This window comes from Hylaeus volcanicus, chromosome 1 (genome assembly GCF_026283585.1).
Source record: "Hylaeus volcanicus isolate JK05 chromosome 1, UHH_iyHylVolc1.0_haploid, whole genome shotgun sequence".
Taxonomy (NCBI): Eukaryota; Metazoa; Arthropoda; class Insecta; order Hymenoptera; family Colletidae; genus Hylaeus; species Hylaeus volcanicus.
Genome location: NC_071976.1, coordinates 1,475,653 through 1,491,164, shown reverse-complemented (window position 1 = coordinate 1,491,164; position 15,512 = coordinate 1,475,653). Strand labels below are relative to the sequence as shown.

At 43.0% G+C, this 15,512-nt stretch overlaps 1 protein-coding gene across 4 annotated transcripts in view; it reads left to right on the top strand.

Annotated features, from left to right (window-relative positions):
* Window positions 1-13,377, top strand: part of LOC128873095 (kazrin) — a 70,182-nt gene extending 56,805 nt beyond the window's left edge. For all 4 annotated transcript variants that reach the window (XM_054116394.1, XM_054116402.1, XM_054116386.1 and 1 more), the window contains 11 exons: window positions 1,128-1,485; window positions 2,492-2,581; window positions 3,354-3,567; window positions 3,760-4,027; window positions 4,125-4,472; window positions 4,567-4,690; window positions 4,771-4,915; window positions 7,593-7,782; window positions 8,936-8,962; window positions 11,302-11,322; window positions 12,452-13,377. In XM_054116394.1, the coding sequence (XP_053972369.1) occupies window positions 1,128-1,485; window positions 2,492-2,581; window positions 3,354-3,567; window positions 3,760-4,027; window positions 4,125-4,472; window positions 4,567-4,690; window positions 4,771-4,915; window positions 7,593-7,782; window positions 8,936-8,962; window positions 11,302-11,322; window positions 12,452-12,685 (2,019 nt within the window). In that variant the 3' untranslated portion in view covers window positions 12,686-13,377. The remainder of the gene's footprint in view (window positions 1-1,127; window positions 1,486-2,491; window positions 2,582-3,353; window positions 3,568-3,759; window positions 4,028-4,124; window positions 4,473-4,566; window positions 4,691-4,770; window positions 4,916-7,592; window positions 7,783-8,935; window positions 8,963-11,301; window positions 11,323-12,451) is intronic.
* The last annotated feature ends 2,135 nt before the right edge of the window (window positions 13,378-15,512 follow it).

The following is a 15,512-nucleotide window of genomic DNA, read 5'->3' as shown; positions in this document are numbered from 1 at the left end:
GTTCGACGATTACCAATGTTCCAGGCAAAATGACTCTCAAGGTTAATAATGTAGATTCGTCCTGCGAACAGAAACATAGTTTTAGTCCACAAAAGAGTATCGACTGGGAATCAACGTAACGAGCAGTTAGGTAAGGAGCGTTTCTTTGCGCGCTGTGCAATTACCAGAAGGGTGAGTCCGCTTTGAGCCCCTGAAATTGTCCTCGACGCTGTGCATAAACGGGGGCTCCAGCTAACGAGTTTAAAACTGATGGCCCGAGGGTTGCCTTGGAATGCGCTCGAGAGTCACGCACGCCGCGAAATTTCCATTTCTAGTTTCATTTTAGTAATTCCCTCGCTGATGAAGTTGCAACTTTTTCCATTCGAAAATGATTCGCCAAAAACCCACCGCGGATAGACTGACCCCGCTTGATCAGCGTTTCGTTTTAACTTTGTAATCCAACCTTTGCACGTAAAAACTGGTTCCCAGCGCGTTAGATTTTAATTACGGTTATACACATCGTTCTTCCACATCCTTCGGTTAAGCCAACGCGTACTTTTCTACGCGAAATTGTATTTGTTCGTCCAAAATTGCACCGCGACAACTTCTGAAACCAACAAATGAAATTTGATCGGCATTATCTCTCCAGCTCGCCCGCCTTTGTTTGCATCCCATCGGTGACGAGGCTGAAGTACATGTAAAGCAAGACACGGCTAACGCTGTGCAAATAGTTCGTGAAAGTTATGGTTAGAACTTTGTGACAATTGCTCGGTCAATACTGTATTTCCACGTCGAAGCACCGCGATAAGATAATCCTCTATTTTCATAGCCGTATGCACCGAACAGTAGAGTATCGTTGTTTGCTTTGACAGGATTGATCTATGGATCTACAATGGTGGCCATGAAAATTTCCCCACGTGTTAGCTGTCAGACAATTTCTACAGAGTTCAAATTTAGATCCAGATTTATGCTCGCCGCTGTTTCAGCTTTGGAATTCATTTCTTTAGTTTCTTATAGTTTCCTGAATCTCGTTACCCATTTCTGGGCGATCCACAGTGTCGCGTTAAATACCCGACGATATCAAGGGAATAACGCCATATGCAAACCACTCGAAATTCCCCGAATGCAAAGAGAAATGTTTGGTGCAGTTACAGCGTCAATTGGCGGAAAGAGGCGGGGGCGGTATCTGCTTGAGCGACCAGGAATCCTTGGTTTCGTTCCCGAGGGGCAGCGTGAATGGAGCTGCGACACCGGGCGCAGGAAGTAGCAGCGGCGGTGGAGGCTGCGGTATCATCCCTCATATGAATTCTCAACCGCCATTAGGTAGCACAGAACTAGGAGTGAGCGTTGGGAACGTCGGCAATGCGGCAGGTGTAGGCTCGTCAGGTGGACAGGCGGGTGATCGAGGAAGTTGCAGCGCGGACAGCGGCGTCAGGGGATCCAGCGACAGAGAAAGCGGCGGTGCCACCAGCGTGGGTGGAAACCTCTCGGATTCGACCACAGACGGTAAGGATAACTTGGATTTATCCTTTTGGAAATACGATCTTTACGATATTATTCGAGGGGGAATACCACTGTGAAGTTTAATCAAGTTATATTATGTATATAAATAATTACAGTTTATTCAGCCTACGAAACCCCGTTAATTTAGCACGAAGTGTATTATTCGTTTCGAGTGCGTAATCTTCCGACTGTGATTCGTTGCTTAATAAATGAAGTCGCTGCGAGGAGTAGCGAAGCGACGCAGCGCGCAATATAATCGCCATTATTATTCATCCGAGTGTCGGACGGGTCGGAACGATTCTTGCGTTTAGGTGTTAACGAGTTCTAAGATTAATCGCCTGGTTAAAGTGCATTACGGTGCATCCGTCGGATCGTCGGTGAAAAAACAGTTTGATGGCTTCCGTCAAGCACGAATGTTAGCCGAACGTAGGTGGTGCACTAATCGAGCGCATTTCCTTCATGTATTATTCAACCCAATTCCGCGTGCCTGTGCATTAAAACGGATTGATCGATTTGGCCTAGGACAAACACTCTCGTGGTCAATAGGGACTGCGAACACAGCGAACCTAATGTACGTGCACGAATTTTGAGCTGGGTAACGGAAGATGTGTATACTCTTCCATCATGAGAGGGTAAACGATCGTTTAAACGCTTATCGTTCAATTTTCTTGAATCGATCGCTGGAAATACGATAGAAACGTAGCGTTCGTTCTTTAACTCTCGAGGAAGTAAGACAAATAAGATGAACTAGCTCGAGATAAGTTTTTACACGAGGATTTTACGCCCTTAGACAGAATTCACTGTAATCAGACGGGATACGACCTGTGCGATTTTCTTCGTCTCCTTAATTTCTATATTACTTACTAAATAAACTCGCCGTGGTATCCGTGCGAGTATATTTTTTTACACGCTCTGCACCTCTCGCGCGTCGAAGACAAACGCAGACTTTGTGGCGGAAAAGAGTCTGAAGAAAGACTTTTTTTTTTTTACATTGTACATTTCCGCGCAGGCACGCCGACAATAACGGTCGAGGGAAGCGGTCTCGACATGGACAGCATCTCCGTGGTTTCCTCCATTGCACCATCCCACATGTACCAGTGTAAGTGTCCAAACATAATCGCTGATCGTCGTCTCCTTCCATTTCTTCGTCGTTGTCCTCCTCCAACAGAGGATCCCTGTGCTTCTTTGTGTGCGTGTGTGTCTTTCTTTCTCTCTGTTTTGTCTCTACCTCTATATTTTTCATTTCTTTGTTCGTCTCTCTTTGTGTCAGTTCGATGTCTGCTTCGTCGCCAATTCTTCGTTTCGAGAGGAATCGTCGCTTGGATCGATGCATTTAGATGTAACTTTAACGCGCTTCGTTTTGCATAAATTCAAAGGGGAACGTGAAAGAACGCTGCGTAGGGTCTATTTGTTTTTAGACTATACAGTGAATCCTGTTTAAGTGGCGCCTGTGTGCATAAACATTCCCTCATCGGGGGTGATCGCTTCGACTACGAGCAACGTCGTTGGCCGTAGGAATTTTCATTCTCTGTGTTATTAATGTACCTACTCGGCACCGCCAAATCGTAATTAATATCGAAGTTCGCTCTGACAATCGGCTGATTGTCTTGTGTTGTATGGCCGATGCATGCGCATGCACATGTTGCAGTCCCAAGTATCTCGTAATATTCGGATGATCTGTGTATTTTCAATTATTAAATGCGCTAGAAAAAGGTGGTGCACCACTGATGCAACTCTCGACGAAATATTATCGACAAGAAAATAAATCGATACATAAATTTTATAACTGACTGTTACGTGGCAGGTATTTCTCTCAAGAATTGACGTTTAGTTCGTCGTAGGCGACAGTCTATCGAAACGTTATTTTCCAGCAGCGACCACGCCAAAAGACTGCAGTCCCACGTTGTCGCCCCTGAACGCGTTCTCCAGGTCTATGGACAATTCGTCCTTATCGCGATCGGTCGAGCAGCTGTCGAGCCCGCTGGAATCGGAACCGAGGAGGAACAAAAATCCACCTATCACGGCACCTGCCGCCCATTCGCGTTCTTCTGCGACTCGCGGTGGCACGTGGGGTTCTATTTCTAGGTAAGAAACACCTTTACGATTATGCTAACATCCACGTTCAACTGAAAGTGGAGCAGAAACTGAAGATTGAACCATCGCGATTACAAGCTTATTTCTATCGATACCACACCGTATTATTTGGCATATCGATGTGTTTCGCGAGAACGTAGCATCTTCCTACCTGAAAGACAGTTTTTTTCTATCGATTTTCAGAGTATTCGCACGCTCACGGCATCGAAAGGCTGCAAACAACTCCAGTGGCGGCAGCGGTAGCAACGAGGGCTCCGACGGCTTTGATCCTTATAGATCATGGTCGCCTCTCACCGAGGAAGGTTACGCTGAGAAACTTCGTTTACTCAGAGAAGCCGCATCCGTTCCTATGGAGCGATGGAGGGCGCCCACGGTTCTGGCGTGGTTAGAGGTCGCTCTTGGTATGCCGCAATACGGTCCACGATGCGCTGAAAATGTTAAATCTGGAAAGGTAGCGTAACTATCCACCATGATACAGCAAAACACAGCGTAACAGCGGAGAAGAATAAACTACAATTTCTTTCTATTTTTATTTCTGAATTGTTCAGGTTTTGCTGGAGCTGAGCGACGCGGAATTGGAAGCCGGGTTGGGCGTGACGCACCCCCTGCACAGAAAGAAATTGCGTTTGGCCATCGAGGAGCATCGACACCCGAGTCTCGTTCGATATCCGTGCATCGCTCAACTGGGTCACACGTGGGTCAGCTCAGAGTGGCTACCCGACCTTGGACTCGCTCAATATTCCGAGAGCTTCGCTACCAATATGGTGGACGCTCGGATGCTCGATCACCTGAGCAAGAAGGAGTTGGAGAAGCTTCTTGGCGTGACCAGGAAGTTTCATCAAGCCAGCATCGTGCACGGCATACACTTGCTGAGGATGTTGAACTACGATCGCCAGGTATTTGGACGTTGCTTCGAATGATAATATCACTTTGTACAGAGAACGAAGGTGTTTAAGGAATATTCTTGATCGGATATTCTTGATACGACAGGCACTCGCGGTTAGAAGACACCAATGCGAGCAAGTCGACACGGATCCTTTGGTGTGGACGAACCAAAGGTTCATTCGGTGGGCAAGGAATATCGATCTAACGGAATATGCTGAGAATTTGAAGGGTACGTTTATGTTCGATGGTCTCGTCTGATGTAGACTCTTTATTTGGGATGGTAAAGAGATCGTTTAATTTTTAAAATAGATTCGGGGGTGCATGGTGCTCTGGTCGTGCTGGAACCATCCTTCACGGGTGACACGATGGCCACAGCCTTGGGTATACCGCCTGCCAAACACATGATCAGACGACACCTGACAGGCGAACTGGAAGCCCTCGTCGTGCCAGCAAGGTACTCAGTCTACTATCATCCCGAGGCCACATTGGACAACGCTCACTAATCGACATAACGAGATCTACCCCGAAAACACGATTCATCGTTTTCGAGTTTTCATTCGAACAGTCCTTGCTTGAAGGGCAGCATTTAATTTCGTCAACGTCTCACTCGACGAGTCCAACAAGCAATTAAGCATAACAGCTTTGAAAATTGTTAAAGTAACGCCACGTGATTCCCTCTCAAGCTCGGACAGACACGTTTGGAGAACTCGACGACCTAAAACAGATTTCGTGTTCGCTCGAACACAGACGTCACAACTTGTCGATCGGTGACGATCATATTTGAAAAGCACAAATTAAACGGTAATCGCATTTTTGGTACGAATAGATAAAATGTCCGTCTGATGTAACGCTTAGACGGCGCAAGCGTAGAATCTCATGATTTCTTTTCTACCGTATCCTGTCGGAGGAGCTGTGTTTTAGACATTTTCGCTAAGGTATTGTCAATTATCTACAATCGCGCTCGCGAAACACTGAGACGCAATGTTTCCACACGCAATTAGAACGATCATTGATCTTTGAAAACGTTGAACACCGCGCTGATTACCGGTAAGCATCCTTGGAATCTTCGTAATTCGCGAATGCTCAATACATATACGATCGCAGAACAATGTTTTTTAGCTTTGACGACATTGTTATATTGTATAAAATCGTGAATACTAGATAGGCCTCACTTTTTCAGGGTTTCTACTTAGTCTATGGTAATAACTGTATCCGTTAACGTTTACGATCGAGACGATATATCTCGAGAACTGTAAATACTAACGGGCGAGCTTAAAAAAAGTAATTTGCATCGATACTGTTAAGATCAATATCAAAAAAAACTCTTGCTTCACGTCGAAGCGTTTCTAATGGTAGAACGATAACCGTCGGGAAATTGTAAATAGTCCAAAGTTAAGCAAAAAATTATTTACAATTTGGTCTTACAAAATTAAGTGTCCCGCTAACGTCAGGGGTCGAGAGAGACGAGCCACGAAGAATGTTTATACGTTAAGTACCAAGACTCAGCCTATCGTCGAAGGCTACTCGGTACAATGACAAAGAACAAGATATAGGTACAGTTCATTCCGGACAGACATTGACATTGGACATCATACAATACCATAAAGAAAAACCTCAGAAAAACCGAGTAGGAGACGAGCACCAAAATAAACGATAAATTGTTAACCTTCTGTCGCATACCGTGTGGAAATCCAAAGGAAGTAATCGACGGGAAGTTTATATATCAATTAATTCACGAAAGATGAGATACACTTGGTGCGATAGAGGATTAACTATAAAGAGGTAAATGTACACGGTGGTCTAAGGCGATCTCGAAAGGGCGCGCCATGCATGGATTGAGGTCGAGGTCGCCTCCGACCAACGTATTATATAAGTACTCATCCGTGATACACACGCCATACTTGGATATATCGGGAATACACACACGTAAATACAGTACAGTACAGTCGACATAATGTACATATACAAACATGCAGTATACTCAAATGAAATTATTATCGAAACAATTGTACTCGGCACCGCAGCGATTCGCTGGGTCTGCAGTCCACCCGATCGCGGATCCATCGGTAATGTCTTTCATAGCTGAGCCGTAGCCCACAGCTGCCGCCTGCACTGCACTGCGCTATGTACAGCACATGTTAATATTAGTAATTCTGGTGTAATCCGCGGCGAAGACATTTTGCTGGGTAAACATCGACGTTTAAGAGCCAGAAAAGTGAAGCATATCGATATCACTCTTCTCTGAGGTTTAAAAGTTTGATTAAAAAATTTATAAAAAGCACTCGCCACGTAACTAGCGCTGTATCCTTTGTTGCTACTTAAACTATCAAATTTCAAACGTTTAGACGCGTTACAAGTAACAGGGTAGACTTCTCTTCACTCGTATCTAACCATGGATTACACCAGCAATGCATTATGGTTCCTTTTATCTTTTTCTGATTTGCCAACTTTGATATTTACATTTTTTTACTGTTCGATGTTTATTCCAATTGACTGACTAGCCGGCCCCGACGCGTCTCGGTCGATCCTTCACGGATCGACCATGCGCGTTCGGGTGTCAAGTAAACTTATATACATTCTTCTATATCGATGGTGCACAAAATGCTTGTGTATGTATATTTATGTTGTAACTAGATATTCATTATGATCAATCTGGTTCTGTCGTCGAGCACTTGCAGCGAGCCACTGTTCGATTCGAAACGTTCACTTGCGTTACCCCTCCATACATCGAATCTCAAAATCATCCCTGCAACTCTTTGCACCCCCAACCCCATCATTGTTACAAATACGGTGACGTGATCTTTCGTTCAATTGGAAATTGAATTAAATTTTTCTTTGGTAGTTCGCGAAACATTCCCATCTTCAGATATTCCGTCGGGTTCTTCAGGAGTCAAACGACTCTCGAATTGTACGATATCGTTGTGTCATCTGTCCCCTGAAGAACCGAACCGTGAAATCCCTGAAACATCTCATCGTAGTCGCTCCGAATAACGAAATGGGAGAGAGGTTCGCTGCAAACCGTGCGGAACGTGTGTGTGTCCGCGGTGTCGCCAAGGTGTGCGCATATAAGCGGGTCGGGGATGCGTGTACGCAGAAAGGCGTGCATGAAGCGTGGTTGTGCGTGTGTGTAGAAGTCAGCTGGAGGTGGTCCCGAGGAACAGCAACCCAGGAAGCCGCCCGATGAGCACCGTGAGCGCAGGCGGTAGCCTCGGTCGTGGAAGCAGAGCGTTGCATCTTCAACATCATCAGAGCTCCCTGTCGGCCCTCCACATGGCGGCCAACCACTCTGGCACGGTCGATAGACGCAGATCCAGCCTCAGGGTAACGTACCGTATAGATTTAAAGACCTGGTCCATACACGACTGCACCGGGACCTCGATATGGTACTCCTCATCTTTCGCCTATACTCTTTCTCTCGAGTTGTGCACGGAGTACGACGAACGCTCTTGGCAGATCACTTCTGGCATCGTTTCCCTTCCTTTTCAGACTTCCAAGCTGGGCATTTTTCTCTCGAACGATCGAGAGATTCAACACTCGCTCTCCACCCTTCTTTCGAGACTTTGATCTCTAGCTGGGAGGTCCCGAACTGTTTCATAAAAATCTTTTAGTTGCGAGTCTTTTAGTTTAGAAACGTTCTCAGGTGTTCTTCTCGAAGGTGTACAGACAGAATGTAAATGTTATACATATAGAACTTTATTCTTAGACAATCTGTTAATTTCGATGCAGAAGTGATCTACCTCGAATGATATACCATACGTTCAATTATGGTACCTAACGTCACAGATGACTTTCTACGTCTCGATACCATTTTACCACTATCATAACATTTTAAGATGTACATAGAAAGCCATCGTTGACATTGCAGAAGATTACGACACGATCACGCACAAGAACTCATTCTCAATGGTTGCTCGAGCTTTATCGTCTTTAGTAAAAAAACTTTCGCTTTTCAAGACAGCTTGTAGCTCTAACTCCGATGTAAAACCTCGAGCCACTACTTGCAATGAATTTTATCTATCGTGCACATCTTAATTTTTTTTCTGTTTAATTACCGTCACCGTTCATTGTTCATCGTCATTTCATTTCTGTACATATTTACTTTTTTGTTTGTCGATTTCTCATTGGCACGATTGCATGGCATCGCTTAGGTAAAAACGCTCGCGCAGTATTCCACCAAAAACTAATTCCCGTCTCGATACGATCCCTTGACACGCTTCATTCACCCTTATCGAGGAGATTCCTTTGTTCGAGTAAAAAGTAGCCGAGGCTCGAGCCAGCTCGAGTTCGGAATTAAAATGTTCGTTACGGAGTTTGAAAACTCATCGAGACCCTTCGATTCAAACCTGAAGAATTCGCTTTCTCTTCGAAAGTTGAACGTGCACGCGTAAATCTCGACGCGATAAGGGTGGAAGCTGTGAGCTATGAGCTCGACCTAACGTTGATCATTGTCCCTGCATCCTGTGGATCGTCGCAGACCTGCAGTCTTCTTTACTTGAAAAAGGTTCGATATATATGTATATATACGTATGTGTATCTATATCTATATTAATCCATCGTTTCTTTCTCTACGTCTCTGTACATTATTCTGTCGTCGTAGGAGACCCAATGTTCATGTTGCGCTTGGGGTTGACACTTTGCGATTCAGACTTGGGACCGCAAAGGGTTGAACGCAACACCTCCAAGTTCTCTCCAAGAATCGCTGGAGTTGTGGAAAACTTCAGTTGACAGAATTCATACAGTGATATTTCTTAATTTTTACGTTTAGAGTCGAAAGTATTGAAGCTACGAAGCATCCTTGGAGAAATTTTGAGAGAACAGTTCTTTGGGAGTATGTAAGGGGGACGATTGATTGCCGTCGATACTATGCTTGTCTTCCTTCGATAGTATTCCTTTTGTTATATAATATAGAATATTTCGTCACGTTTCTCTGGACATCGAATCTCAATTGTAAATCTCAGTTTCGTTGTTCGAACGTGGTAATCTTTCAGTTCCGATGTTCCTTTTCGTGGGTGTACGTCTGCATAGGAAATTTTCTCGCTTTCTTTTGTACTTTTCGGGGTGCCTACGTTTCACAAACTCACTTTGTCTTTCTGGTAACCGTGTCCCGCGTCGACAAGATGCGCAATGTTTCGTTCGCTGTTCGACGTGACGGTGACAAATGAATGCAATCTATCGTAACTTTACATGTTCCAATTTCCGTAGAAACATAGTAGGTACCACCTATTCATCGTTATCTTAGACCACCATCCAGAACGACGAGACATTGTTCGCCCAACCGAAGTCTCTCGCGGATGTCTCCTCGTGTAAACCGAATGTCTGGATTTAAGCGAAGCGTCTCGGATAGCTTGACGCTCGTGGCCCGTGAAACACGATAGTCAACGTGATCGATCATGCATGGACGACACACCGCTGGAATTTAGCTCTTTGCACTCGACCACATTTTAAAGTACAGAGATGATAGTAATTTATAATAAAACGCTCGTCGTTCGTGCTTCAAACTGATTTCATTACAGACATCCATTTTTATAATGTTTCAAAACTTTCGAAACACCAAAGACTTTAGACACGAATACACGCCGAAAACTTTGTCAAATATCGGATAAGAAGTCTTGCTTCCATTTCAATATTTCCATTTTCTCTGAGAGAATCCATAAAGAACTCGGGAGAACCTATTCGTGGCGGCTGAGAATCGCCTTCCGAGTGCAAAGGGTTAGACAGTTCTCGCGAACCTCGGCTTGGATCGTACAGACCTCGAAGATACGAGTGAAAGAACAAACGACAATGTATCTTTTTGTAACGAAATAACAGTTGCAATCGTAATTGTATTTAAGCGTACTCTAGACGAATTTCAAGTTACTCCATTTCACGGAAATTGCTTTTAATTGGACGCGAAAGAATGAAAGACTGACATTCCGGGATACGAGTGCAATCGTATCGCCCTTAAGCGTAGGAAAACGCGACAAGTCGTACAATCCCTCTCACCGTACCAAAGTTATCTACATAGAAATCTTGTAAAAGTCCCGGCTGACGTTCCCTTTCGACGATCGAACGTTATAAAACACGAGCTTAAGTTGTTAGTGAAATTAACGAAAAAAAAAATATCATTATCGGTATTTCACCTTTGTAATTCATCGAACCCCAAACGTTGCAATCTTCGTTGAATTTTTCTTAGTGGATGTTACCTCTTCGGACATTCCTTTACATTCTCTTTTATACATATATCCTCTTCAGATACATTTATTATATTTAGACCGTGGATATTTATAACCGGTGAAAATATGGGAAAATGTATATAAAGAGGTGCATAGATACAAAAAGTATATAAAATACATTTTACATTGTTTGGGAGGTAAAACATACTTTCTCTTAAATCTGAAAAATATCAATTTGCGTGAACATCCACGGTCTAATTATATTCCAATAATTATATTCCAATTAAAATTTGTTCCGTTGCATACACATCGCTTCCAAGGATATCAGATATCCAGGCTCGATGAACTACGAGTGAAAAATCGCGACTCCTAGTTACCCTCGACTATATTTTCCTTTGAAGGGCCGATTGTATCGCCGCTACACTGTAAACACTGTACATAAAGAGCAACAATTAATTGCCACCTTCACCTTCTCATGTATGTTAATAGGAGTGTCTTGTTTTTAAGGGTACATCATTGTAGTGATTGCCGCGTAAAACGAAACGAGAAAATTAACAGAGGACGCTCGATTTTTAGTAACCTAATACAATTATAACAATGACGAGCCATTGTGTAAATATAAACTGATGATTTCAATGTGGAATTCCGGGTGTGGGTTCTTAATCGACCTTGTTTCGTCCTTTACTAGTTGTCGTGGAAGAGCTCACAGGTATGCGCCCATAATAATTAACTCGCGTACCATCATTCACTTGTTTTCTTTCGTTCCTTTAGTACTAGTAACTGGTAGCGACGCATCGTTTCTTTTTCCCATTTTTCTTTTCGTATGTTCCTCGTTAGCCAATTTTTCTTTGATTATTAATTATTAGCTTACGCGTTGTTTTGTCTGTAGCTTCGTGGCGAAAAATTCCGTGTCACCTGAAACCTCGTTCCATTCTTTTTCTCCCAAAGTGAAAGTACATTATTTTTCGTACGCATCTTTCATTTGTCGATCGATAGTTAAACGATTAGAGCGATGAACGTAGAGATCTTCCGCTCGGTGTATCGTTGCACGTGCATCCTCGGCTTCGGCGTGTCCAACGCAGGATCAACTCCCTGTCCTTCCGTCATTTTGTTTCATTTACGATCGTACGAAACGGTTTCGAAACTCGAACGCGAAATTTCGATCTGGATCTTTCCGATTTTTAAAGGAAAAAAAAAAAAGACGCGCCAAAGTCAGCGTTACCTCTGTTTCGAAACGTTTCGATCCTGCAGGCTTGAGCAATTCAGACACACGTTCACTTCGATGCATCGTCTCGAATACGTACCTCGTCGCCTCAGGCATCTTGGCTATATCCCCATAGCTCGTTTGCTATACAACCCCTCGTTAATTGAAGCAGAACGGCATCGTTGTTCGCTGCGGTCAAAATATCAATTTAAAATATAGAATTTATATTTCAATGACCAACAGCATCCCATGTGTTTAATTTAAAAAAAAAAAAAATCCTTTCTTTTAGAAAACTGTTTATCATTCGTAGACCGCGGATCTTTATGCACTTTTGAAAAAACTACAAAATGCACACACTATGGAATAACATAATAACAGATGTTGAAAGCAATGTTTATATTATAATATTTCCAGAGTGAAATACGTTTCTATTTAGACGCAATTATTTGTAATATTTGTGTACGTTGGCAAAGATTTTATTTTCCCTAAAGATCCACAGTCTACTTGGATAAAGTTCTGGCCATCTCTGATAACAATTAACCAGGGCTGCTGTAGCATCGTCGCCTCGTGGAAGTCCAGATCCACCAACCGTCGTGTTTCATTCGATAACTCTGATCGAAGTATCCTTCCACAGGGATCGTTAAGTCGGGCCTTCGGTCTGCGACCCAGGAGCGAGAAGGCCTCGCCTTCGTCGTCGTCGGATACGGGAAGCTTGGCGAGCCAATACATGAGCAGTGCTCGTAGCAACTCGCCGCCACCCCCGCAATTGCCACCAAGACCCATCACAGGGAATAAAAGACACCGTAGGGTGAAGAGCATCGGCGACATCGACTACATAACGACAGCTGCCGTCAGCACGCCCGTTTGACAAGAGGGTAGGCCCCAGCATCCGGGGCCTTATAGAAGCTTGAGCGAGCGAGGCTACTCCTCGTCGTACTCCTCTCAGTACGGCTCGTATTCTGGCTACAGCAACATTCTGCCTGGCGATCAATACCAGTATCAACAAACTGGCAATTACTATCAGCTGAAGGATGGTTATTACTCGCCGCAGAGCACGGGACCGCCGTTTCCAGGCGTCCAAAGGTACGGCAGCCTCGCGGAGGAGACCTGGTCCTGCACCACGAAGGACGACCCTGCTGCTAATCCGAAAACGAATCCCAGAACTTACTTGGCTTGATTAGCCTCTGGACTGTCTCTGCGAACACGTCGCGATGTTCTGTAATTCGAAGGCAACGAGTTGTTGTGTCCTTCGACAGGTAGCTACAATTCGTTCACGTTGAAGATAAAGCGGTCGCGAACCGATCGCGGATCGATGACAGTTTGTCGCACATGAATGTTTCATTTCGAATGCCCTACGCAAGGAATATCGCTGTGATGGATTTTGAAAGATGACGGTTAAAGAATACCGATCGTAAAGACAGTGTTTTATCGAAGACTACGTACTCGAGACTACATATATTCTACGATAATCTGCGGCTTTAGGTTACAGAGCTACCTGTGCCTAACGCGACGATCAGTTTTTTTATTTGTTAGTGTTCGATCGACATCGACGGAAATGGAGAGGATGGCTTCTAATCGCGATGGATTTGAATCCCAGAATTTGCTGTACGTCTCCGAGTCGGATATATAGAGGTCCGAGGGGACGGAATTGACTGGACAACGAGCTGTTAATTAGATATCGTTCGAATATGAATACTGCTTGCTCATATCGATTAATAAAATTTAATATTTTGAGAGGAATTTGATCCCTGGTCGAATATCCTGCGAGATATAGAACGCTCCGAACTGTAAAGTATGAATTGTGGATATCAGGAACGGTTTTATGGAGCTTAAATAACACGATGGATAAAATAAAACGGTTGGTATCGCTCGTGCAGTTTGTATCAGTAGTATCAACAGTGAGAGGAAGCTTGAAACAGTTCGTAATAATTTATGAAAATTAGAGAAAAGGTCTAGGATGAAATATAATTCAACGTACATTAATCGAATCTACGAAGTTTTCAGATGGTAAAAAACATTTGCAAAACTGTGTAGAAATAGGTGAATATTTATTATTAAAAAATGGAATTACATTTAAATTTAGAAACGGTAGTTGAATAGCATCCCTTATCGATGGAAAAAATAGACGACAGTACAGTCGAGTCTGCTGATCATACTACTGAGTACAAAATGAACAACATTTTCGTGTTTAAATGCGAAGATTTAGCGTTAACTAGAAGGAGACACCGCGTACATCGTCGTAACATAACATGATTGCTGCCAAATACGAGGTCAGAATGTCTTAATTAAATGTCTTAATATCCGGAACATCAACGAAGAAAACACGACCAATTAGAAAGAGAGATCCTTAAACTTCAGCGATATACCTATGAATTTACATGATTTTCCAGTTGGAAAGTTTCGTTATCTGTGATCCGCGTCAGTGTTAACGGAACACTTGTTGCAAGACATCATTTTTTGACTGTTTTCTATGAATCCGAAATCCTTAATCAAGTAGCATCGTTCAGAAATTATTTGTAAAGCTGTTACTTAGGTTTCGGTACCGTAGGATTCCTAGGAGCTGACGATCTTTCAAGTATAAGGAAGAAGTTAGTTTTTAAACCGAAGCGTAGCAACACGGAGGTGCATCGTCTTAAGAGATCGAACGATACGTTTTTAGAGAAACCCCGAAATAATAAAAGACAATTGACTGATTAATCGGAACATGCGTTCGCGTAAAGATTGCCAATCGAGCGGAGAGGAAGTAGCAGGGGCTTCCATCGATATTGTATACAATTATTGAAATCTGTTCGGATCCATAACCAACATACATTCCAGTTGCTGTTTGTTGCGATTCATTCACGGAAAACAAGATAGACAATGATCTATTCCGATTATCGAGTAAATAGGATAGAACGAAACCGACGACCAAGTGAAGTAACAAATGACGTATTCTGCATTTTTGCGATCGTACATAATCACGCTCGGTCTCCGAAACCTTCTATTTTTTTTACGCACTTTCGTTATCGTTTTCTATGTTCGTGATATTTGTACATATACGCTATACTCGAGGAGCTGAGAATTCGTACGAGCGAAATATTTTTCCTTCAAACGCACACAGAGAGACAATTTCTCGCAATGGTTTTTCGTAAGACAAATCGATAAATTGTGAATTCGTCAGAGATTATTTTTTTTGAGCTAATGTCAGAGTCGAGTGATCGTTAACTACACGTAAGCTGTAATTTATTGTATAACTATTAAGATGAACACGTACACGAGCCGATCAGTTGACGATATATTTATAAAAGCTAATATTAATTATTCTTATTATTAAATATTCCGGATCTTCGAACACCCAAAATGCCAGAGAGATCCGTATGCACGTCAGAATTAAATATAATTACACTTGTGTAACCGATACATTTTGTAGATAAAATTTAAATATTAAATATTTATTCGTAGGTAGACGTTTCTTCGTATTTATGCTCAGTGGTAATTTATTTAATTGGACAGTTTGATAATCCGTGAGACGTTCGATGCTGGATCAGTATTATCGTCGTTTGTTACGGCTAAACGATGGATCAATACTCCCTAAGTAATTATATTTTTTACATACCTAAGTAATTTATTTGAATAAATTAGTTTAGGTCTAATTTATTTGACGCGCACCGCAAAATCGGCATACTCTAACGTCAGCCCTCGATATTCGTAATCGA